General features: G+C 41.7%; 1 protein-coding gene across 2 annotated transcripts in view; it reads left to right on the top strand.

The window, feature by feature from the left end:
• The first annotated feature begins 10,764 nt into the window (after positions 1–10,764).
• Positions 10,765–27,177, top strand: part of LOC139548571 (sortilin-related receptor-like) — a 75,354-nt gene continuing 58,941 nt past the window's right edge. The window contains exons 1-3 of one of the 2 annotated variants that reach the window (XM_071358322.1): positions 10,765–11,140; positions 17,253–17,369; positions 18,801–18,935. In XM_071358322.1, the coding sequence (XP_071214423.1) occupies positions 10,799–11,140; positions 17,253–17,369; positions 18,801–18,935 (594 nt within the window). In that variant the 5' untranslated portion in view covers positions 10,765–10,798. Of the gene's footprint in view, positions 11,141–14,561; positions 14,782–17,252; positions 17,370–18,800; positions 18,936–27,177 lie in introns of those variants that run through there. The other variant, XM_071358323.1, reaches the window with a different exon arrangement.

Here is a 27,177-nt window from a genome sequence, read left to right as displayed (position 1 = left end):
ACACTCTACTCAGCAAACTGGATGCAGTCTATCACAGTGCCATCCGTTTTGTCACCAAAGCCCCATATACCACCCACCACTGCGACCTGTATGCTCTCGTCGCCAGTCCCACTGGCTCCAGGTCATCAAGTCTTTGCTAGGTAAAGCACTGCCTTATCTCATTTTACTGGTCACCATAACAACACCCACCCATAGCACGCGCTCCAGCAGGTATATCTCACTGGTCATCCCCAAAGCCAACACCTCCTTTGGCCGCCTTTCCTTCCAGTTCTCTACTGCCATTGACTGGAACAAATTTGCAAACATTTCTGAAGTTGGAGACATATCTCCCTCACTAACTTTAAGCATCAGCTATCTGAGCAGCTTACCGATCGCTGCAGCTGTACACAGCCCATCTGTAAATAGCCCATCCAACTACCTACCTCATCCCCATATTGTTTTTATTTACTTTTTTGCTCTTTTTGCACACCAGTATCTCAACTTGCACATCAACATCTGCACATCTATCACTCCAGTGTTCATTTGCTAAATTGTTATTACTTCACTACTATGGCCTATTTATTGCCTTATCTCCTTACTCCAGTTGCACACACTGTATATAGATTTTTCTATTGTGTTATTGACTGTACTTTTGTTTATCCCTTGTGTAACTCTGTGTTGTTGTTTTTTGTCGCACTGCTTTGCTTTATCTTGGCCAGGTTGCAGTTGTAAATGAGAACTTGTTCTCAACTGGCCTACCTGGTTAAATAAAGGTTAAATATTTTTTTCCCCCCATGGCAACATCTATGTTCCTTTCCACACCTCTCTGCCTGTGAGGAAACAATGAGTAATGTGCCGCAGAACAATCTGTATGTGTAGCAGTAGAACAATCTGAATGTGTAGCAGTAGAACAATCTGTATGTGTAAGGATCTAATTGTGAGAAAATTATTGCAAGCGGCTAGCCTTTTTTCAAGTAAAAAATCTCACACAGGAATTACTGGTGACCTCAAGATCAATTCAGATTATTCCAAAGGTGTACCTATAACCAACTCACCCCCGTTTTATAATAATAACCCATATGTAGCCTGTTGTCTCTAAGACACATTTATTTCACAATCTATTGTGAAAGTCTATCACCGAATCAATGAAGAAACACAATGAAAAAGCCCCCATATCCACTTTACATCATAGAAAATCATGTTGTTAATGTACTCAAATCAAATTTTATTTGTCACATGCGCCGAATACTACAGGTGTAGACCTTACAGTGAAATGCTTACTTACAAGCCCTTAACCAACAATGCAGTTTTAAGAAAATAACCCAAAAAAGTAAGAAAATCGTGTTGTTAATGTACTCGGTTGGAGACAACGGTCATGTTAACTCTGCATGTGATATAAGCGCAGGTTGTGTTTTTGTGCATTTGCAGTACAGGAGGTTATGTTGTGTGATTTGTCATGTCTGCCTATTGTCCAGTGGTAGGAGTGAGACCTAAGATACTTGTTTGTGTGAACATAGCTGCTCTATTCCATTCTGATCTATTCTATTCCCCTTGTAGATAATGATGATAATGGTGAATCATATACAAGGAAAAGCTTTGCTTTCTGGGGACATGATAATCTAAGCCACTGTTGTAAGCCTATGCGGTTTTAAAGCATTTTGCCCATAAACTATTTGCCCATAAACTAAATAAATAAGACAGTTGTGAATTGAATGCAATTTCCCATGTTCTTTGCTTAGCTTATATTTGTTGACAATTTTAAACACAAAACACCACACATGTGGATACAGTACAATGTCATTAAAAGCATAGAGGATAACACAAAAAAGTGTAAAACGTATTTCCATTCTGGTTGTCTTGAAAATACATAAAAACAAAATATACACAAGATTATAACATGAAAACAAAATTCATCTCAAATACATCTCATCAATAGGGAGGAAACCGTATAAGGAATAAAATAGATGACCAAGTAACGTTAGTTGAAACAATTATAATTTCTTTAACCTCTACAGGATCGGTGTCCCCCACCCGCGAGACGGTTGAGCTAACGTGCGCTAATGTAATTAGCATTAGGTTGTAAGTAACAAAAACATTTCCCAGGACATAGACGTACCTGATATGGGCAGAAAGCTTAAATTCTTGTTAATCTAACTGCGCTGTCCAATTTACAGTAACTATTACAGTGAAATAATACCATGCTATTGTTTGAGGAGAGTGCACAGTTATGAACTTGAAAATGTATCAATAAACCAATTAGGCACATTTGGGCAGACTGATAACAGCATTTTGGAAAGAAATGCAATGGTTCATTGGATCAGTCAAAAGAAATGCACATACACTGATGCCATCTAGTGGCCAGAATCTAAATTGCGCCTAGAGTCCTAAACCATATATTAGCCCTTCTCTTGCATTTCAAAGATTATGTATTATCTTTTACCAGGTCTAATGTATTATATTCTCCTACATTCATTTAAATTTCCCACAAACTACGAAGTGTTTCCTTTCAAATGGTATCAAGAATATGCATATCCTTGCTTCAGGTCCTGAGCTACAGGCAGTTAGATTTGGGTATGTCATTTTAGGCTAAATTTAAAAAAAGGGTCAGATCCTTTAAAGCTGCATACAAACATGGTCTCTTTTCTGTTTTCTTGAGTAAGGCAGCTCCAAAATGCAGGTGTTTCAGCCTAGCTCAGTGCTTTCTGTGATGATAGGGCAAGCCAGCAGAAAATATGGAGTGTTGCACCGTGATTGGCTCAGTGTTCTGCCACTCATGGGGACACTACGTCACCGCCAGTACTAATGGTAGACCTCGAAAATTCTAGCCCCTTGGGTGCTGCCATAGACTTACATTAGAAGTGGCCATCCAAGAAGGCTCAAAGTCATTGGACACAGATAAAAGTACGTCAAATCACGTTATATCTACAATGGCTTTGATTGGACTGATCATGTCAACATTATACTTTCAAAATCTTAGCTAGCGGTCATCATCATAAATCAAGTCAACAATCTACTGGCAAATCCTTTTCAATCATTGTCATATGAAGAGAACTAATGAAGAGAAATTATAGATAAAACGTATCGGTGCTCATTGGCCATTGGACATAAACATTACACATCAAGTTGGAAATTGCAAATTCAACAATGAGGGGTTTGGAAGGAATCAGTGGATAACTGCAAGCATTGAAAATCAATCATTAGCCTGCTATTCAGTGGAGTGGCTGTGGCTGTGTGTTCCCAAGTCTAAGATTAAGGGTCTCTTTTCCTAGTATAAATGATAAACATTCAACATTGGCCATGCTGTCAATAAAGCATGATAGTGCTGCGCTCCAAATTGTTAACTCTGAACTGCAAAATCTAACTTTAGTGAGTTCAAGACAACTGGGAACTCAGGAGAAACGAGCTACGACTGGGAAAATACATTTTGAACTTTCAAAACTTCCATGCTACAGAGGTCTGTCTCCGTGCTGCACGTCAATTCCTGTTGAACGTGGAATGAGGAAGAGCTCGATTTTGTTTGCTTGAAAAGTTTGTTGTTTGAAAGTGTATTGGAAAGTTCTTGGTAGCTAGCTAGCTTCTTAGTTTGGATCCCGCGACGCAGGTGGCATCAGTTGCTAGGACTGCTTGTCTCTTTCCAGTGATCCTGCCGACCAAGGATGGGTCTGAGGAGCTATTTGGCATCACAGCTAGCCTAGCTGCTAGCTAGCTGCATATCAAGCTAGCAGGATTTTCTTAAACGCAGCCAACGACGCGGTTAGCCATTGTGGCTGGGACCGCGAATTGTCCCGGGTTTGTGACTGTCTAGATCCCTGCTGTTTGTTGTTTTCAATTTTCCCCGTGACCTGCCCTGTCTGGAACTGCAAGGAGTAACAGCCTTACCTACATTGCTAACTACCATGACAAAGACCAAAGCCGGCGGGAGTACCGTTGAGGACAATGTTGTCTCTTTATCACACGTGAAGGATCTTTTAAACTAACAGAAAGAAACCTACAAGCAGTTGTTACAACAACAAGAAAGGTGTTTTGTCCAAATACTCGTGGACTCTACTAATAAAAGAATGGACGACCTGACTAGAGAGGTCCAGGACCTGAAGAACAGTTTGCAGTTCTCCCAGGGTCAGCTCAAAGAGTTGAAACAGGAGAACGGCAAGATGACAGCAATCTGTAAGTCATTAAGAGAGAGGACATCAGTTCTGTGTGTGAATATATGATAACAACGACAAATAAATCAGACTATCCAGAGGGACAATCAAGGCGGAACAACATGCCTGTGGACGGAATTGCAGAATCTCAACATGAGACGTGGACAGAGTCTGAGGACAAAGTGGGGGAAATGATCTCTGAGAAATTGAAGATGGACCACAGGAAGATTGAGGTGGAGAGCGCCCACAGGACTGGAAAACCCACCACTGGCCCAGGTGATAGGCTCAGGTCGATAGTGGTCAAGTTCCTGAGGTTCAAGGACAAGGTAGCTGTTCTGGAAAGAGCCAAGAACTTGAGAGGAACGTAAATCTTCTTCAACGAGGACTATCCTGAAGCTGTACGCCAGAAGAGGAAAGAACTAATCCCAGCCATGAAAGCTGCCAGAGCTCGTGTGGACATTGCTTACATCCGCTATGACAGGCTCATTGTCCACCCTAAGAGAGCCAAGCCTATGTGTTCGTAGCTTTAACCCTGCAGCACACACACACACACACACACACACACACACACACACACACACACACACACACACACACACACACACACACACACACACACACACACACACACACACACACACACACACACACACACACACACACACACACACACACACACACACACACACACACACACACACACACACACACACACACCAATTGATTAATGGACTGCTGAATGTATATATATTTTTGTATCTTGTTTTGTTTGCTCTTTTCAGTATTATGTCTATCTCTGATAAGCTACCCAGGAAAGGGCTGAAAGTAGCCCATATTAATATATGTAGCCTGAGAAATAATGTTCATGAAATCAATAACTTGCTAACATCAGATAACATTCAGATATTAGACATTTCTGAGACTCAGTTAGATAATTCATTTGATAATACATCAGTAGCAATACAAGGATATAACATTATAGACGATACATAAATGCTTATGGGGGAGGTGTTGCTGTATATATTCAGAGCCATATCCCTGTAATGCTTAGAGAAGATCTTATGTCAAGTGTTATTGAAGTGTTGTGGTTGCAGGTTCACTTGGCACATCTAAAGCCTTTTCTTTTGGGGTGTAGCTATAGGCCACCAGGTGCTAACAGTCAGTATCTAAATAATATAGGTGAAATGCTTGATAGTGTATGTGATATAAACAGAGAGATCTACTTTCTTGGGGACTTGAATATTGACTGGTTTTATCAAGCTGTCCGCTCAAGGGGAAGCTTCTTACTGTAACCAGTGCCTGTAATCTGGTTCAGGTTATTAATCAACCTACCAGGGTGTTTACAAACACTACAGGAACAAGATCATCCACATGTTTCGATCCCATTTTTACTAATGCTGTAGAACTTTGTTCTAAAGCTATATCTGTACCCATTGGATGCAGTGATCACTATATCCAGGAAAGCCAAAGTTCCAACAGCTGGGCCTAAAATAGTGTATAAGAGATCATACAATAGATTTTGCTGTGTCTCTTATGTGGATGATGTTAAAAATATTTGTTGGTCGGATGTGATTAATGAGGAGCATCCAGACGCTGCACTTGATGAATTTATGCAACTGTTAATGCAACTGTTAAGCAACTGACTGTTAGAACTGTTAAGGCTCCATGGATTGATGAGGAATTGTAAAACTGTATGGTTGAAAGAGATGGGGCAAAAGGAGTGGCTAATAAGTCTGGCTGCACATCTGACTGGCTTACTCTCTGCAAATTGAGAAATTATGTGACTAAACTCAACAAAAATAAGAAGAAACTTTATCATGAATGATGGAAAAAAACTTTGGAGCACTTTAAATGATATTATGGGCATAAAGACAAATTCAACTCCATCTTTCATCGAATCAGATGGCTTATTCATCACAAAACCATTTGATGTTGCCAATTATTTTAATGATTATTTCATTGGCAAAATGGGCAAACTTAGGCAGGAAATGCCAACAATGAACAGTGAGCAATTGTATTCATGCATAAAAAAACAAATAATGAAAAAAAGCATTTCAAGTTAAAATTTTGTAAAGTTAGTGTGGGAGAGGTGGAAAAATCATTGTTATCGATCACTAATGACAAACCTCCTGCCGTTGAGAATTTAGATGGAAAGCTACTGAGGATGGTAGCTGACTCTATAGCCACTCATATCTGTCATATTTTTAATCTGGAGGAAAGTCTTTGTCCTCAGGCCTGGAGGGAAGCCAAAGTAATTCCGCTACCCAAGAGTGGTAAAGCAACCTTTACTGGTTCTAACAGCAGACCTATAAGTTTGCTGCCAGCTCTTAGCAAACTGTTGGAAAACATTGTGTTTGACCAAATACAATGCTATTTTCTGTAAACAAGTTAACAACAGACTTTCAGCATGCTTATAGAGAAGGGCACTCAACATGTACTGCACTGACACAAATGACGGATGATTGGTTGAAAGAAATCGATAATAAGAAGATTGTGGGAGCTGTACTTTTAAATTTCAGTGCAGCCTTTGATATTATTGACCATAACCTGTTATAGAAAAAACGTATGTGATATGGCTTTTCAACCTCTGCCATAATGTGGATTCAGAGCTGTCTATCTAATATAACTCAAAGGGTTTTCTTTAATGGACGCTTCTCTAATGTCAAACATGTAAAGTGTGGTGTACCGCAGGGCAACTCTCTAGGCCCTCTACTCTTTTCTATTATTACCAATGACCTGTAACTGGCATTAAACAAAGCATGTGTGTATGTATGCTGATGATTCAACTATATATGCATCAGCAACCACAGCGGACCTCGGCGTTACTCTGGACCCTGATCTCTCTTTTGACGAACATATCAAGACTGTTTCAAGGACAGTTTTTTTCCATCTACGTAACATTGCAAAAATCAGAAACTTTCTGTCCAAAAATGATGCAGAAAAATTAATCCATGCTTTTGTTACTTCTAGGTTAGACTACTGCAATTCTCTACTTTCCGGCTACCTGGATAAAGCACTAAATAAACTTCCATTAGTGCTAAATACGGCTGCTAGAATCCTGACTAGAACCCCAAAATTTGATCATATTACTCCAGTGCTAGCCTCCCTACACTGGCTTCCTGTTAAGGCAAGGGCTGATTTCAAGGTTTTACTGCTAACCTACAAAGCATTACATGGGCTTGCTCCTAACTATCTTTCCGATTTGGTCCTGCCGTACATACCTACACGTACGCTACGGTCACAAGACGCAGGCCTCCTAATTGTCCCTAGAATTTCTAAGCAAACAGCTGGAGGCAGGGCTTTCTCCTATAGAGCTCCATTTTTATGGAATGGTCTGCCTACCCATGTGAGAGACGCAGACTCGGTCTCAACTTTTAAGTCTTTACTGAAGACTCATCTCTTCAGTGGGTCATATGACTGAGTGTAGTCTGGCCCAGGAGTGTGAAGGTGAACGGAAAGGCTCTGGAGCAACGAACCGCCCTTGCTGTCTCTGCCTGGCCGGTTCCTCTCTCTCCACTGGGATTCTCTGCCTCTAACCCTATTACAGGGGCTGAGTCACTGGCTTACTGGTGCTCTTTCATGCCGTCCCTAGGAAGGGTGCGTCACTTGAGTGGGTTGAGTCACTGACGTGATCTTCCTGTCTGGGTTGGCGCCCCCCCTTGGGTTGTGCCGTGGCGGAGATCTTTGTGGGCTATACTCGGCCTTGTCTCAGGATGGTAAGTTGGTGGTTTAAGATATCCCTCTAGTGGTGTGGGGGCTGTGCTTTGGCAAATATGGTTGGTTATATTCTTCCTGTTTGGCCCTCTCCGGGGGTATCATCGGATGGGGCCACAGTGTCTCCTGACCCCTCCTGTCTCAGCCTCTAGTATTTATGCTGCAGTAGTTTATGTGTCGGGGGGGCTAGGGTCAGTTTGTTATATCTGGAGTACTTCTCCTGTCTTATCCGGTGTCCTGTGTGAATTTAAGTATGCTCTCTCTAATTCTCTCTTTCTTTCTCTCTCTCGGAGGACCTGAGCCCTAGGACCATGCCTCAGGACTACCTGGCATGATGACTCCTTGCTGTCCCCAGTCCACCTGGCCGTGTTGCTGCTCCAGTTTCAACTCTTCTGCCTGTGCCTATGGAACCCTGACCTGTTCACCGGACGTGCTACCTGTCCCAGACCTGCTGTTTTCAACTCTCTAGAGACAGCAGGAGCGGTAGAGATACTCTTAATGATTGGCTATGAAAAGCCAACTGACATTTACTCCTGAGGTGCTGACTTGCTGCACCCTCGACAACTATTATTATTATTTGACCATGCTGGTCATTTATGAACATTTGAACATCTTGGCCATGTTCTGTTATAATCTCCACCCGGCACAGCCAGAAGAGGACTGGCCACCCCTCATAGCCTGGTTCCTCTCTAGGTTTCTTCCTAGGTTTTGGCCTTTCTAGGGAGTTTTTCCTAGCCACCGTGCTTCTACACCTGCATTGCTTGCTGTTTGGGGTTTTAGGCTGGGTTTCTGTACATCACTTTGATATATCAGCTGATGTAAGAAGGGCTATATAAATAAATTTGATTTGATTAATGAAGTCTCTGAAACCCTTAACAAAGAGTTGCAGTCTGTTTTGGAATGGGTGGCCAGTAATAAACTGGTCCTGAACATCTCTAAAACTAAGAGCATTGTATTTGGTTCAAATCATTCCTTAAATTCTACACCTCAGCTGAATCTGGTAATGAATGGTATGGCTGTTGAACAAGTTGAGGAGACTAAATTACTTGGAGTTACCTTAGATTGTAAACTGTCATGGTCAAAACATATAGATTCAATGGTTGTAAAGATGGGGAGAAGTCTCGCCATAATAAAGAGATGCTCTGCTTTTTTGACACCACACTCAAAAAGCAAGTTCTGCAGGCTCTAGTTTTGTCTAATCTTGATTATTGTCCAGTTGTGTGGTCCAGTGCTGTAAGGAAAGACATAGTTAAGCTGCAGCTGGCCTAATACAGAGTGGAACGTTTTGCTCTTAATTGTAATCAGAGGGCTGAAATAAATACTATGCATGCCAGTCTATCTTGGCTAAGAGTTGTGGAGAGACTGACTGCATCACTTCTTCTTTTTATAAGAAACATTAATGTGTTGAAAATGAATTGTTTGCATAGTCAACTTACACACAGCTCTGACACACACACTTATCCCACCAGACATGCCACCAGGGGTCTTTTCACAGTCCCCAAATCCAGAACAATTTCAAGAAAGCGTACAGTATTATATAGAGCCCTTATTGCATGGAACTTCCTACCATCTCATATTGCTCAAATAAACAGCAAACCTGGTTTCAAATAACAGATAAAGCAACCCCTCGCGGCACAACGCCTCTCCCCTATTTGACCTAGATTGTTCCTGTGTATGCATTGACATGTAAGCTATGTGTGCCTTTTAAAGAAATGTATGTAGTCCTGTCCTTGAGCTGTTCTTGTCTATTGATGTTCTGTATTATGTAATTCTGTATTATGTCTCATGTTTTGTGTGGACCCCAGGAAGAGTAGCTGCTGCTTTTGCAACAGATAATGGGGATCCTAATAAAATACCAAAAATACCAAATCCAACTCGAAATTGTAAATCGGAAACTCTGGCCTCTTTCTTGAGTTACGACCTGAAGATCACTGACGTCATCATGATTCAACCTTTTTTTCTGAGTTCCCAGTTGTCTTGAAAGCACCATAAATCCAGAGAATGCCAGACTTTAATGACAAAGTATGATGACAAAATTTGCTCATGAAGGGATATATGTATACTGTAGCTAAGAAAGTAATACTAAGTGTATGTTGTGTAGTAAGCTGTTAGTAGCCTATGTGCCTCACCCTAATAATTTGGTATATTTTCACCTATTAATTTCGCCTTCTGTTCTGACTTGGTGGTGCACATGTAGCCTATAACCTGTTTTTGAGAAATCATAGAATATTGTAAGAGCTTTCATTGTCTGCTTAAATGCCCCTTTATTTATCCTACGGTTCTGACTTTGTGTACAGGGAGACCACTGTAAGAACGAACGGCACATGTTCTGAATTCTGTCGCTGTACATTTCAAAAGTGCTAAACAAATAGTTATATTGACTACGTCCATCCTAGCTCGCTCATTAATGTCTTAATCGAAATTGCCCGTTATCTGCTCGTCGTCCCCTTATGCCATAGTTTGTACATCTCAATTGTCAGTAGAAACCACATTTGTTTAAGCAAGTCAGACCATATCAGCTAAGGCAGTAAATGAGGCTGAATGAACTGTTTCGCTGCCAGACAAGGCTTTGTCTGATAGCCAGTTGTAGCAGTGGTATAGTGCAATTAATGTATTGTTTAGTGTTGTGTAGTGGCTTTGCTGGCATGCATCCCACTTATTTTTCATAATTTAGATATACAGCATTGGTTCTATATCATGTTGGATATTTTTTAAGTACATCCACTCATTCAAGATACAAAAAAGTCGCTAACAATGGGAGAATTCATTTTCCATTGCTTGGTGCCCCGTGTGAGCGGAGTTAATCGTTATTTATACATTCCATTGGTCCTTAACCAAAATCTCCACCAACCCGAGGCTCTGGGCCATGCAAAACGAACTCGACCAATGCCACTAGCAGAATTTGCTTAGGGAGGTGGGTGATGGGGGACGTGCCTCCTACGCGTACTCCAATCGCCACTCGAATGAGCTCTTCTCGTTACCTAAACGAAACATACACAAACATGGCGACAAGACAGACACTCAAGATGCTGTCTCCTCTTAGGTTTACAATATATTTGTTATTTTTCTTTTCTCCTGGGACATTTTCTTCCACCCTTCGTCTGCATCGAGACCTGCGTTTCTTGCTACCGCAGGACAGGGGTTTTTCTACGGTTAACGCAAAGGAAGAATTTATCCATGGAATAGGCGCGGATGCGAAGCGACGAGCTGCACGTAGTGCAAGGGAAGACATAGCTTTGGGCATGTATCAGCATCGCAATCGGCGGAGTGCAGTCGAACCACCCGTGCCAAAGGTGTATGGACAGGTAATGCATTACTTCTCCAGTAGTAACTACAGTTCTACTGAAAGCAGGTCTTACGTTACAATCGGAAGGTTATCCTAAGTTAGCTACAGTAGCTAGTTAGGTTTAGCAGCTAGCTAGTTTAGTAACGGACCTCAGCAGCCTATATGACTTTCTCATTTCATGCGCGACCCTTGACGAGGAGAGGTGAAGAGCAAATAACCAAAGCCAGGCTGTCGAAGTCAGTCTAGTTTATTGCCAAGTGTGTGATTATCAGTACCACTGTAGCTAGGTAGCTAACGTTACTATACTTTTTTCTTTTAGAACAGACTGTCCCCTTTCAGCATACGATGCCATGGCGGGCTCTTTCTTCCCAATGTAAGGCTTGAGCTACCATAGAATGCTCTGGCATAACCTATTAAATTACGTCACTCTATCTAGTAAACAAACCCTCCGTTTTACAGTCTATCTACAGACCGACACACATGTATTGCACGAAGTCTTTGAATTATCTTCTTGACCAACCCAATACAGTATTTTATTTTATCTGACCAGTTTTTCTGAAACCTGGTGATCATAGCATGTAACCACAATCACACAGTTTTGTCTGGAAAATAAAATTACAGTATACATAAACTTAGCAGTAACACACACCATCATGGCAGGGTGACAGACATCAACAACAACATAATTCTAATTAGCCAAGACTGACACAATAGATTCTTCCCAATGTGGAGATGCATGCCTTATTGGAGGCTGCAAATGTTGTGAGGAGCCAATAGTGGCAGTCTTTGCATATTTGATTTTTGTTATGGTTGATTTTTGACGTTGAAGACGTTGAAGCCTCTTTGCTGAGTATCTCTATAATGTGAATTTCTTAATAATCATGGTAGTCTGCTCTTCAGTATTCTCTGCATTGGAACAGAAATGGTTGCTTATGTGATCAAGTTTGGAATTCCTCTGCTGGTCAGATGTTGTGTTTTGTTCTAGAGGGTGTTCATTGAATCAGATGTGTATTTAGGTTAACTGTAGGCAAGATGATGTCTTCTTGGAATGAGAGTAAGCTGTTGTTTAGCCCCCCCCCCCTTCAGAAATATCCCCAAAAAGCACAATTTTTTTTACACCGAACAGAAAAAAACACTGACAGTGTACAAATCTGTATCGGATGTTGTCAGTGTGTGTGAAATGTGGATACAGTTAATCAATTTCTTAGTTTAAGAACTAGGAATGTGGCTTTAGGGTTCCAGCTAATTGACCAAAAATATAGCCATCATTCCTGATAAGTAGAAGAAAAAAAAACTCTGAGACATGACTTCCAGTAAAAACCCTTAGTCATACGGTGGAGGCAGTCACGGAGGGGGCTGTATTGTGAAATTCAAGCAGGGAGTGTGACTGAAACCTGCCTTGAGCATCTGCCAGTCGAGATTCTCACTTAAAACAAACAAGAGAGCCAGGCCTCTAGTCTAGGCCTCGGTCCTGTTCAGCAGAGACAGAACGTCTTGAAATGGAGTGAAACGCAGAGGTCATACCTGAACTTGTCCAATAGTTGGTTTGTGTTGCTTTGCAAATTGTTTTGATAGTGCTTGCCCTACGCAACACACCCCTGAATTCGCTCAATCTATCCAGTCAACAGTTTCCCACAGTTCACAAACATATCCAGGGAAATAACATGGCACACTCTAAAGGTGTGTAGCAAGCAGGATCTAGTTCCCTGCCACATGACCCATAGTAAACAGATCTAACAGGGTTTGTGCATAAGACCACAATACAAGTGTCATGTGCCATGGTGATGTTTGGCTTGGGGAATTCTTGGCTGTACTCATTTTCCTCATTAGTGTTCATAGTGGTCATTATGTCACACGTAAGGAGCCTTGATGAATATATTTGACTATACTACTATGGTGCATGGACTTGTTCTGATGCATGTCATCTAGCCTAATTCTATGAGCCTGTGTGAGCAAGAAGGATACATATGTTTACAGTTTTGTGTTGAGTTTCAATAGATTAGGCCTAATGTAGTAGGACAACTGATACTGTTTGCTAACTGCAGCAAAGCGAGTGCCGGGTAAAAATAGGTGCTATGGTAATCAATGAGAATCCTGATAATCTTTGATCATCATGAAGAAGTTGCTGTCATGTTGCTGTCTCATTCATTATTTCGGCATGTGTGTGTGTGAGCCGGCGAGCGATAGAACAAGCATTAGCAAGTTATACCAGCTTGGTCCCCTTCAAACGTTTAATTGGTTTATTTTGTGTTTGTATATCATTTACTACAGTCTGTCACAGTCTATGACAGATCCTTTCAGGACTACAATTACAGACTAGGTTTTGACCCTTTAAACACACACTTACTGTTTTGGAGTGAATTTACTGCAAGTTGCAGTAACGAAGGTGTGTTTGTGCAGCACCAACTTAACCTCCCGAAGAACACACACACACACACACACACACACACACACACACACACACACACACACACACACACACACACACACACACACACACACACCACACCACACCACACCACACAAACAAAAAGCTCACCTGAAGTCTCACTTCAAGCTTGTTTCTCACATTTTACCCCAAAAGAATGTGCCAGGCACTCACTGATGTTTTGCTGTCTGGCTACTCTTCAGCTGGCAACAGCATCGAGACATTCAGCATGATCTGCCATGTTAACCCACTTATCATTCAGCCTTGTGAAGAAGGACTCTAGTCTCTGTCAAGGAGGCTACTTCAGAGATTCCACAGAGCAGAGCAGACCTTTACATAACATAGCTGAGCCCAGACTACACCATGGGGAGATAAACTAGCCTATAACACATTGATATCAGGGCCTGTCGCAGCTAGTTGGTCATCATTCAGTGTATATAACAGAAAAACATAACTATTGTGCGGCATGACTGTCACAGACAGTGGTGCGATTGGGCTGCATCCAGCCAAAAATACACACGGGTAGATTGAAAATGCAAATGTAATGAATGCCAGTTCTGCAGCAGGCGGATGATGTCATCGTCAGTTCAGCTCCGCTCCAACGGTGACACTCTTTCAGCAGTGGTTCATTCTGCTCTCTTGAATAATGAAGGAGATCATGGTGGGGAGATGTAAATACTATCCCTATTTCACAGGGTTTTTCTTTGCTTGTTGTTGTTGTTGAGGAAACAGATTGACGTAGTAGCACCAAGGCTGTGCTTAGTAGGGCACAAAACCATTTTGCCATTGGAAACGAAAATGAATGTTTCTTGGACAAGTTCAGGTATTAGCCTACCTCCCTGTTTCACTCGTTTCAAAACAATTTCTCTACTGAACACACCCATGCTTCTCAAAGAAGGGAGGGTACATGAGGGGAGAAAAAGAGAGAAAATATTTTTGGTGCACCACAAAAGCGTCTCCTGGATTACCAATGAAAACAATTTTGAGGAGAGTCCAGATTGATGTGACTGATATGCCGAGTTGATATTGTGCTTTTCAGTTTGGACTGATGGAATCAGCATTGACCAGTCTCCTTCAGACACTCGGCAATGGCTTTTGTAATGCATGGTTTGTGTACTTCCTTTTCCATTCCGATGGGGTTTTTCAACTGACATCAATCTAGCTTCGTCCGGATAGTGCAAAAGGAGCATGAGCCGTGAGCTATGGACAGATTAATTTACTGTTCCTCTCTGGTGAGTTTCAAGGTTTGTCAGAGATAATAATGTTAAATAATTTGGGGCTTGTTAGATGCTTCCAGAGCTTATGTCAATGCACTAGTGCAAAGGAATGAGTAGTGTTAGAATCACTGGCACTTGCTTGGTAAAGACTGATGGTTGCTTTTGTATGACCACCCGTCCTAATGCCCCAGTGACCAACATGCTGCCTAAGAAACAGATGTACTGAGTCACTTCTTTCTTTGCCACTTTTAACTATCACACTAGCAAACTCAACATCTGGAATCTTGACTATCTATGCTAAAAACTGTTTGGCAGAGCTAAACAGGACTCTTTATCGCTATTATCAAAGTTAGGCACATTTTCAGGCCCAACATTTACATTTTCAAGGCCTCAATTGGAGCAGTACTATCACAGAGTTTCTTAACCTAGAGGTGCAACGTCGCAAGACTTCTGGGAACGAAAACAACTTTATATCGAAGGAGTGCCTTTGATTTGACGGCCTGCACATGCGCAGTTCGGCACGAGACGACCGTTAGACCCGATGACGTGTTTCTGCGCACGAGCTTAGCTAGCCAACGTCGCCATGACATCTCCTATAAGTGGGATCAAGGATTTCCATTGGAGAAGCAGTTTTAGCCTATCTTCATGCTGTACTGTTTTTGGTAGTATCGTCAATCCCTTGCAAGACCACAAGCAATAGGAGATGTCATTGTGCTCAAGGCCCAAAATGTCTCCACACAATGATTAGACCTATTATTCATTTGATCACAAATCCAAATAGAATGCAGCTAGTCAGTCCCATCTACTCTAAAAGCTGTATTATGAGATATAGCTAAAGGTAGCCAGACCTTTTGGGACCCAACGGACGACAGTGAGCTTGTGAGGCCCTAACCCCAAGCATAGTACAATGCTTCACTTAACTGGAGATGGTTGGAGTGAGGCTCATGTCATTACCTGATGTTAATGGCCGATTTTGTTGTCGAGGTCGGCTAGAGGAATAGATTGTGTCTCATGCTGCCATTTGCAGCAGTTTACCAGTGCCATCACTCTCCTGATTCAGCTGTGTCAGGAGGACCATACCGGCACCCTTTTACATGGTCCGCGGGCAATGAGGCTTAAAAGGCGCTAAGATTTACCGCAGAGTCATCTCAGCCTTGAAGACAGCCTTGTCTTTGACTCAGCTGACCTCCTGGGACGTGTTCAGTAGGGCCCACCATAGCGCGAAATGTTTTAAAACGTTCAGAATGAGCGTTTCGTATTAGACAAGTCCAGTTAGTAGAAGTGTTCGACTATTTTGGAACTCTATTTCTCAGGCAATAAGAATGTGACATGGACATGGAATGAGTTACCTTATTGCAATGTTCATGCTGAAATCATGCTTATACACACAACAAATTCTTGTAGGCTATTTTGTAGCAATTTGCAGCAGAAATCCCATTCCATTACTAAGTCTACAAGCCATAGTACCAATAGTTGGTGTAAAGTTACCACTGAAAGAAGAGGAACGTTTGTTTATCATTTATACAGAAATGACAGTCTTTGTGTCGTCCAAGACTGAAGAAATAGTGTAGTATAGGGAGAAAACTGAGCGTTTTAAAGACTCACAGCCCCCTGCAGAATGATAAATTAAGAATGAGAGAGGGGAGCGCTCGGATGAGAGGTAAAGGCAGTGGGATTTAAAATGACATACTTTTTGGGGATTCACACTTCACAGACTTATTTTCAGAGCTGCACCAATGGAGCATTAGAGTTTGTTTGAGCTGTGCCTTCTGCTTTTACACTACTACATCTACCACAAGCACTTAGTGTTGCAGCATTGTGTTGTTTCAATGGACACAGTGAAGGCCTCTGACAGTGGGCAATGTGATGTAAAGCTGGTCACTGCTTGTTTTCACTGTCTGTCTGTGTCTGTCTGTCTGTCTCTGTCTGTCTGTCTCACACACACACACACACACACACACACACACACACACACACACACACACACACACACACACACACACACACACACACACACACACACACACACACACACACACACACACACACACACACACAAAAAGAGAGGGAGAGGAGAGGAGCCTTTAGCAAGGTGCTCCTCGCAAGGTCATAACAATAAGACCACGAAGTGCGTTGCCACAGTAACGTGCATCAGTAAGCTTACCCAGATAAAAGGACGAATAAAGAAAAGCACAACAGCTCTGTTCAATATACCAGACACAGCCAGGCAAGGTACCGCACCCTTTCACGGAGGGATTTCTACCAGCTAAGAAGATGCCGGAAACCCAGCAAAATCATTACAATGTCTAGCTGATATCAAATTTGTTATGAAATGCTATTATGGTTCAAGGACGTTTATCGGAGATAAAAGCGACTGTAATCTATCAGATAGTTGCCTAATTCATTGGCCTCGTGTTGAGCTGCATTTTGATTAAGCAGAACAAAAATATATCAGGTCAGTTGAGAGACTGTTCTTTTCTTTGCAGGCCAACCTGAACGATTCCCATAACCAGATGGTGGTGCACTGGGCCGGGGAGAAGAGCAATGTCATCGTGGCGCTGGCCAGAGACAGTGTCGGAGCCACAGGTCCCAAGACTAGCTCGGTGAGTACACAGTAGTACACTTCCTGCGAATACAGTAGTACACTTCCTGTGAGTACACTAATGTAGTAGCCTACATTTCCTGTAAGTACATTAACACACCTTGTGTGCGGGATGGGGATCCACAATCACGTGAAACAAACATATCCATGAACCTATCCACCACTACATAGCATACCGCCTGCATGCTGCTTTACAGCCGGGCTGTTTTCAGACACTTTGAATCTTCTCCTTCCCTCTCAGTTCACATTGCCCTCTTTTCAACCTTACTATGGACTGTACATTTCAGATTTTTTCCCCCCATTCAAATGAAGACTCCTTTGTTCAAGGTACCATGGCAGAAATGACAATACTGGTTTAACCACAGTTTGGTTGTGTAATGTAGTGTTTGTGTATCCATGTGTGTTTGTGTGCGTGCACGCGTGCATGTTATTGTGTGCGCATATGGGAGCCCATTGGTCAGTGACAGGCCACATGATGTCAGTGCTGCAAGGCCCAGACCTGTTCCACTGTGCTAATGAGATGGCCTTGCCTGCCTGCCAGCCGTGCGCTTCCTCTCCTCGATCAGATTCACTGAGCCATGGATGAATCCCTCCATCTGTTACATCTCTCTTGCTCTACTCTTTCTGCTTTTGATGATATCAGCTCCCTATGCTGTCTGATACTCACGCTCAGCCTACAGTAACCCACACAACCCCCACTGCTTTTGTTCACAGTGTAAGAAAGACCTCCTTTGCTCCTCAAGGGGTTAACTTGAGATGTGATGCCCTTTGAAAAACAAGTTGTTTATATTAAACTGCAGAGATACCACTGGTGAAGGACAGTTTGTTTGAACAAGAATGGTTAGTTTTGTGTCTCTCTCCACTCCCAGTTCAGTATGTTCCTCGACATGACTTCCAGTCGGCGTTGTGGGCTTTGTGTGCTGTTCTCTGTGGTCTGAGCTCCTTGGTCTTTGGCAGTCTGATGGGAATCTGAGAGCTCTGACCTCACTCATGTATTGTCTGGGGTAGAATCTGCAGGACAGAACAGAACAGCACGGAACACTAAACACCTCTTAACATTCTGGATTGGAGTTCTCTCTTAAAGGAACTACAGTTCCACTCTAATGGCACTTAACACGGACAAAGCTTTTTCCTAAGTATTGTGTTTCTCTCCGTAGATGGAAAGTCTAGCTACTGCCTAAATGCTTTGATTCCTTTTACAGAGTCAGTTAATGGCCTCCCTCCCAATACACCATTCTAAAATAAGTTTGTCCTCTACTAGAAATGTGTCCTTCATCAAAAAGCATTAAAGAAATCGAACTTGACAAGCTTCATTTTTCCTGTCTATAAAGCATCACATCAAAAAGTACTGTGATAGCGGATTTCACTTGTTTACCATGTACCATCACTTCCATGTTCTCACCTCTTTCCTCTCTCCTCTGTCACATGGTAGGTGTACGTGTCTTACGACTATGGAACCAGCTTCTCCCCCATCTCAGAGAAGTTTCAGCTGAGTGGGGAGAAGGAGAAAGAGGGGAACAAGCAGGTCATCTCCCAGTTCTATCACAGCCCCGCTGACAATAAGAGGGTAAGTGGCTGAAGACCGTAGAGGTACCTACACTGAGTGTACAAAGTAGAGGTCGACCGATTATGATTTTTCAACGCCGATACCGATTATTGGAGGGCCAAGAAAAGCCGATACCGATTAATCGGCCGTTTTATTTTTATTTTTATTTTTTTGTAGTAATGACAATTACAACAATACTGAATGAACACTTATTTTAACTTAATATAATACATCAATAAAATCAATTTAGCCTCAAATAAATAATGAAACATGTTCAATTTGGTTTAAATAATGCAAAAACAAAGTGTTGGAGAAGAAAGTAAAAGTGCAATATGTGCCATGTAAGAAAGCTAACGTTTAAGTTCCTTGCTCAGAACATGAAAACATATGAAAGCTGGTGGTTCCTTTTAACATGAGTCTTCAATATTCCCAGGTAAGAAGTTTTAGGTTGTAGTTATTATAGGAATTATAGGACTATTTCTCTCTATATACGATTTGTATTTCATATACCTTTGACTATTGGATGTTCTTATAGGCACTTTAGTATTGCCAGTGTAACAGTATAGCTTCCATTCCTCCCCTCGCCGCTACCTGGGCTCGAACCAGGAACACATCGACAACAGCCACCCTCGAAGCAGCGTTACCCATGCAGAGCAAGGGGAACAACTACTCCAAGTCTCAGAGCGAATGACGTTTGAAACGCTATTAGCGCGCACCCCGCTAACTAGCTAGCCATTTCACATCGGTTACACGAGCCTAATCTCGGGAGTTGATAGGCTTAAATTCATAAACAGCAGAGCTGCTGGCAAAACGCACGAAAGTGCTGTTTGAATGAATGCTTACGAGCCTGCTGGTGCCCACCATCGCTCAGTCAGACTGCTCTATCAAATCCTAGACTTAATTCTAACATAATAACACACAGAAATATGAGCCTTAGGTCATTAATATGGTAGAATCCGGAAACTATCATCTCGAAAACAAAACATTTATTCTTTCAGTGAAATACGGAACCGTTCCGTATTTTATCTAATGGGTGGCATCCACGAGTCTAAATATTCCTGTTACATTGCACAACCTTCAATGTTATGTCATAATTACGTAAAATTCTGGCAAATTAGTTCGCAATGAGCCAGGCGGCCCAAACTGTTGCATATACCCTGACTCTGCGTGCAATGACCGCAAGAGAAGTGACACAATTTCACCTGGTTAATATTGCCTGCTAACCTGGATTTCTTTTAGCTAAATATGCAGGTTTAAAAATATATACTTCTGTGTATTGATTTTAAGAAAGGCATTGATGTTTATGGTTAGGTACACGTTGGAGCAACGACAGTCCTTTTTCGCGAATGCGCACTGCATCGATTATATGCAACGCAGGACACGCTAGATAAACTAGTAATATCATCAACCATGTGTAGTTATAACTAGTGATTATGATTGATTGTTTTTTATAAGATAAGTTTAATGCTAGCTAGCAACTTACCTTGGTTTCTTACTGCATTCGCGTAACAGGCGGGCTCCTCATGAGGCAGGTGGTTAGAGCGTTGAACTAGTTAACCGTAAGGTTGCAAGATTGAATCCCTGAGCTGACAAGGTAAAAATCTGTCGCTCTGCCCCTGAACAAGGCAGTTAACCTTTTGTCAATAGGGGGAGCTGTTAGCACTATTTATTTTTTTACATTTCCAAATTAAACTGCCTCGTACTCAATTCTTGCTCGTACAATATGCATATTATTATTACTATTGGATAGAAAACAATCTCTAGTTTCTAAAACCGTTTGAATTATGTCTGTGGGTGAACCAGAACTCTTTCTACAGCGAAAATCATGACAGGACATGCGAAGGTCAGAAATCTAGGCTCTGTTCTCAGATCAGTTTAAAGCTCTGTGTGTGCCCTATGGGTCGAAATGAACTCCACCCGCCTTCCCCTGGATGTCAGTAACCAATGAGAAGTGGAATGGAGTCTCTACGTATTTCTCAGAGTTTATAAAAGGCCATGGAGTGACATGTCCGTTCTTTTGGACGCTCGTCAAGGCGCAAGAGAGGACATCAGAATGGCATGCTCAAAAGCTCTCGTTATCGGCATAAGATATATCCGTCTGTGATTTAATTTGATATAAGTGTTAGAAACATCATAACGAAGTTATTTTAAACCGATTTATATCAGTTTATGCGAGTATATTGCTATTCTCGGAATTTTCGTAGTATTGCGCTTTGAGGATTTGGACATGTGTGTGCCACGTAGCTATTGTTAGCTGCTAGTTCCGAAGTTGAAGAGGACGTTTTACAACAAAGCAACGATTCTTTTGGACAAAGGACAACTTGCCCAAGATTCTGATGGAAGCTCGTCCAAAAGTAAGAGCTATTTATGATTTTATTCCGTATTTATGTGGAAAAATGTAAACGCATTTGTCGGCCATTATTGCGGCACTAGTCTGGCTGTAACGCACACTGTATGTCTAGTAACGTTAATTTTAAAAATCTAACTCAGCGGTTGCATTAATAACTAATGCATCTTTCATTAGCTGTCCAACCTGTATTTTTTTTGTCAATCTAATCGATAAATAATCGTAAACTTAGGTGCCTTTCCAAGATGGCGCCGGCCAGAATGCATGCCATGTTTTGACTGATTACATTGCATAACCACGATTTGTGATGCTAAATATGCACATTTTCGAACAAACTCTATATGCATTGTGTAATATGATGTTACAGGACTGTCATCTGAAGAATTCTGAGAAGGTTAGTGAAAAAATTAATATATTTTGGTGGTGATAACGTTATCGCTCTTTTTGCCTTGAATCAATGCTGGGGTGATGTTAGCTCATGTGGTATGCTAATATAACGATATATTGTGTTTTCGCTGTAAAACACTTAGAAAATCTGAAATATTGTCTGGATTCACAAGATCTGTGTCTTTCAATTGCTGTACGCTGTGTATTTTTAAGAAATGTTTTATGATGAGTAATTAGGTAATACACGTTGCTCTCTGTAGTTATTCTAGTCGCTTTGGTGAGTTTTGTGATAGTGGCTGCAATGGTAAACTATGATTTATACCTGAAAAATGCACATTTTTCTAGAAAAACAGATGCTATACCATAAATATGTTATCAGACTGTCATCTTATGAAGTTGTTTCTTGGTTAGTAGCTATATATATCTTTATTTAGTCGAATTAGTGATAGCTACTGATGGAGTAAAAAACTGGTGGAGTAAAAAAATGTGGTGTCTTTTGCTAACGTGGTTAGCTAATAGATTTACATATTGTGTCTTCCCTGTAAAACATTTTAAAAATCAGAAATGATGGCTGGATTCACAAGAAGTGTATCTTTCATCTGGTGTCTTGGACTTGTGATTTAATGATATTTAGATGCTAGTATTTACTTGTGACGCTATGCTAGGCTATGCTAGGCTATGCTAGTCAGCTTTTTTACTGTGGGGGGTGCTCCCGGATCCGGGTTTGGGAGGAACTAGAAGTTAACCCACCGTTCCTAGGCCGTCATTGAAAATAAGAATGTGTTCTAAACTGACTTGCCTAGTTAAATAAAGGTGTAAAAAATAAAACAAATAAAAAATCGACGTCCAAAATTACCGATTTCCGATTGTTATGAAAACTTGAAATCGGCCCTAATTAATCGGCCATTCCGATTAATCGGTCGACCTCTAGTATGAAGGTACAGTAATAATCACACCTGGGTTGTGTTCAGTAGGGAGAAACTATGAAATGGGAATGTACTTCCTGATCTTATCTCATAAGGAGAACACCGATTTTTGTTTTTCTTGAACGACTGCTGAACCCAACCCAGTTGTTAACCCAAACTAAGGCTACAGAGACTGTACAGAGGGTGTCTATTGCTTTGTGGGAAGTTCAGCTGTAAAATGTGAAATTAAGCCATACGTTAAATGTAACGTAGATGTAAGCATTTCAAAATGTATGCTTACCAGTGGTTTAGCAGAAACTCCTTGGTCCCCATTCTTGCAGCACACCATATAAGTTTGCTTACAAGGTGATGTCACAGAGAGAATAACAGCGCTTCCTCTGGGCTTGTCAATGTCATTGTTTCTATATACTTGGATATTGAACCGGCAATCATCTAGAAACCAGATAACAAGAAAAAAATATGCATCCAACAGATGGAAATATGTCTTGCAGCAATATGCGTAAAGTACTTTTGCACGTTTTTGTCATAAGGATGTCACATGATCTTCCCTTACATGCTGACCAAACCGCTCGCGTCCAAAATAAATGTACAAATACATGTTATTCAATCATTGCACCCACACTGCTTGAGCGTGACAGCGAGCGTCTGCGTGGCCAGGCGCTAAAATAGAAGTTGGTTCTATTTGTGACGCTCAACACGTTGCAAGTCCTGCATCTCAAATCTCCTCATTGGTTTTTAGAAGCATATACCCACGTGGGTGATTGAAAGAAGAACGTAGGTCCACACTCCGGTAGGTTCTAGTAATGCTGTAAAGTTGGTTTCCAACCTCCATATAAAGTCCAAAGAAGGAAATTCATTTCAGGTAAATTAACAACCCAATGTTTATATACGGTAATGTTCCCTGGCTGCTGGAGAGAGAGGTCATGAGCAGATGAGCTTCTGCATTTTTCAGCATGTTTTTACAAAAATAAAATAGATTTAGGCAGGGACATATACAGGATGATACCCTCACTCCAGATCAAAACTCCAAACCTACAACCTCATTTTGGACAAGATTACCTGGAAGGATTAATACACCATCCAACCTGGAACTGAGACAGACCAGATACAACTTCAATTAGCACTGAGGTGTGAAGTGAGAGGTGTCGAAGCCTTCGAGCCCAAGAAATGTCAGGCTACCCCACCCAAATCCAGAGGCCTTGAAGCCAACTCCTGCTGTTCAGAGACCATCCACTGGTACTGGTACCCCCACCACACTCCCCCCTCCAGAGCTTTCACTCACCTCCAGCACACAGGCACTGTTGGAGCGAGTGACTCTGAACTTAAAATGGCTAGCCCCAAGTCGTTATATATTTTTTTCTTGTGCATTTTGCTATTTCCCTCATGACTCCTGCATGCTTTGTTGACTATGCTTGTTCCCACACTCGGGATTCTGACTCTCTATTGGTTACACACACTTTTGAACTCCCGTCCTATTCTAACCACCTCTCGCCGGCTTTGTATTCATGTTACCTGATGAAATTGCTGTATTACATGATCATGTTGCTATTTAATGCACATTCAAATGTCATAAATCAACACTGCAGAGCACTCCCTGTCCTCTGCTGTGCCTTGATTGTATTACTGTTGATGAAATCTGGAAATGTGCATGTACACCCTGACCCATCTATTGTTGCTAGCCCCAATTCTGACTTGTGCTCTGATATCTGTTTCACTGATTTCTGCTCTAGTAAAAGCCTGGGTTTTCTGCACGTTAATACTAGAATCTTATTACCTAAAATGGATCAATTGAAAGTGTGGATTCACAGCTCCAATCCAGATGTGTTGGTCATTACTGGGACATGGTAACGAAAGAGTATCGAAGCCGCTTGGGCCTTCTTTTTTGATATTTTCAGTGATATTGTTAACAAATACACACCCATAAAGAAAATGAGAATTAAAAACAGGTTCAGACCCTGGTTCGACTGTGATCTTGCAGAGTTACTCCACCTCAAGAATTGCATTTGGCGAATGGCTTGGCACACGCATACTCAGGTTGACTGGCTCTCGTTCAGGCACATAAGTGCATTCAGGCTATCCGGAAGACCAAAGTTAGTTACTTTAAGGAGCAGTTCTCTCTCTGTGGGCCTAACCCCAAGAAGTTCTGGAAAACGGTTAAAGAACTGGAGAATAAACCCTCCTCCTCACAGCTGCCCATGTCCCTTAAAGTTGATGATGTGGTTGTTACTGACAAGAAGCACATGGCTGAGCTTTTTAATCACCACTTCATTAAGTCAAGATTCCTTTTTGACTCAACCATGCCTCTCCTTGCCCGTCCAACATTTCATCATCTCCCACCCCTTCTAATGCGACTAGCCCTGATGCTTCTCCCTCTTTTTCCCCTGCCCCGCTACAAAGTTTCTCCCTGCAGGCGGTCACTGAGTCCAAGGTGCTAAAGGAGCTCCTTCAACTTGACCCTAAAAAACCATCTGGGTCAGACGGCTTAGACCCTTTCTTCTTTAAGGTTGCTGCACCTATAATCGCCAAGACTATCTTTGACCTTTTTAACATCTCTCCTCTCTGGGGAAGTTCCCATTGCTTGGAAGGCAGCCACAGTTCGTCCTTTAATTAAAGGGGGAGATCAAGCTGATCCTAACTGTGATAGGCCTATTTCTATTTTGCCCTGTTTATCAAAAGTTTTGGAAAAATTTGTCAATAATCAACTGACTGGCTTTCTTGATGTCTATAGTATTCTCTCTGGTATGCAATCTGGTTTCCGCTCAGGTTATGGATGTGTCACTGCCACCTTAAAGGTCCTCAATGTTGTCACCATTGCCCTTGATTCTAAGCAATGTTGTACTGCTATTTTTATTGACTTGGCCAAAGCTTTTGATACGGTAGACCATTCCATTCTTGTTGGCCGGCTAAGGAGTATTGGTGTCTCTGAGGGGTCTTTGGCCTGGTTTGCTAACTACCTCTCTCAAAGAGTGCAGTGTATAAAGTCAGAAAATCTGCTGTCTCAGCCACTGCCTGTCACCAAGGGTGTACCCCAAGGCTTGATCCTAGGCCCACGCTCTTCTCAATTTACATCGACAACATAGCTCAGGCAGTAGGAAGCGCTCTCATCCATTTACAGTTAAAGTCGGAAGTTTACATACACTTAGGTTGGAGTCATTAAAACTCGTTTTTCAACCACTCCACAAATTTCTTGTTAACAAACTATAGTTTTGGCAAGTCGGTTAGGACATCTACTTTGTGCATGACACAAGTAATTTTTCCAACAATTGTTTACAGATTATTTCACTTATAGTTCACTGTATCACAATTCCAGTGGTTAGAAGTTTACATGCATTAAGTTGACTGTGCCTTTAAACAGCTTGGAAAATTCCAGAAAATGATGCCATGGCTTTAGAAGCTTCTGATAGGCTAATTGACATAATTTGAGTCAATTGGAGGTGTACCTGTGCATGTATTTCAAGGCCTACCTTCAAACTCAGTGCCTCTTTGCTTGACATCATGGGGAAATCAAAAGAAATCAGCCAAGACCTCAGATTTTTTTGTCTGGTTCATCCTTGGGAGCAATTTCCAAACGCTTGAAGGTACCACGTTCATCTGTACAAACAATAGTACGCAAGTATGAACACCATGGAACCACACAGCCGTCATACCGCTCAGGAAGGAGATGCGTTCTGTCTCCTAGAGATGAACGTACTTTGGTGCAAAAAGTGCAAATCAATCCCAGAACAACAGCAAAGGACCTTGTGAAGATGCTAGAGGAAACATGTACAAAAGTATCTATATCGACAGTTTCGACAGCTTTGTTGTAGAGCGTTTAACACAAAATCTGGGGAGGGGCCAGCTGAGTATAAGACTGTATCATCTGCATATACAGTTGAAGTCGGAAGTTTACATACACCTTAGCCAAATACATTTAAACTCAGTTTTTCACAATTCCTGACATTTAATCCTAGTAAATATTCCCTGTCTTAGGTCAGTTATGATCACCACTTTATTTTAAGAATGTGAAATGTCAGAATAATAGTAGAGAATTATTTATTTCAGCTTTTATTTCTTTCATCACATTCCCAGTGGGTCAGAAGTTTACAAACACTCAATTAGTATTTGGTAGCATTGCCTTTAAATTGTTTAACTTGGGTCAAACGTTTCGGGTAGCCTTCCACAAGCTTCCCACAATAAGTTGGGTGAATTTTGGCCCATTTCTCCTGACAGAGCTGGTGTAACTGAGTCAGGTTTGTAGGCCTCCTTGCTCGCACACGCTTTTTCAGTTCTGCCAACACATTTTCTATAGGATTGAGGTCAGGGCTTTGTGATGGCCACTCCAATACCTTGACTTTGTTGTCCTTAAACCTCAATTCTCTTCAACCTCAACTCAATCATGGACACTCTTACTGACACTTGTGTGTATTGTTGTCTCTACCTTCTTACCCTTTGTGCTGTTGTCTGTGCCCAATAATGTTTGTGCCCTGTTTTGTGCTGCTACCATTTTGTGCTGCTGCCATGTTGTTCTGCTGCCATGTTGTGTTGCTACCATGTTGTGTTGCTACCATGTTGTTGTCATGTTGTGTTGCTACCATGCTGTGTTGTCAGGTGTTGCTGCCATGCT

This window comes from Salvelinus alpinus, chromosome 21 (genome assembly GCF_045679555.1).
Source record: "Salvelinus alpinus chromosome 21, SLU_Salpinus.1, whole genome shotgun sequence".
In the NCBI taxonomy this organism is placed as follows: domain Eukaryota; kingdom Metazoa; phylum Chordata; class Actinopteri; order Salmoniformes; family Salmonidae; genus Salvelinus; species Salvelinus alpinus.
This window is presented reverse-complemented; position numbering and strand designations above follow the sequence as displayed.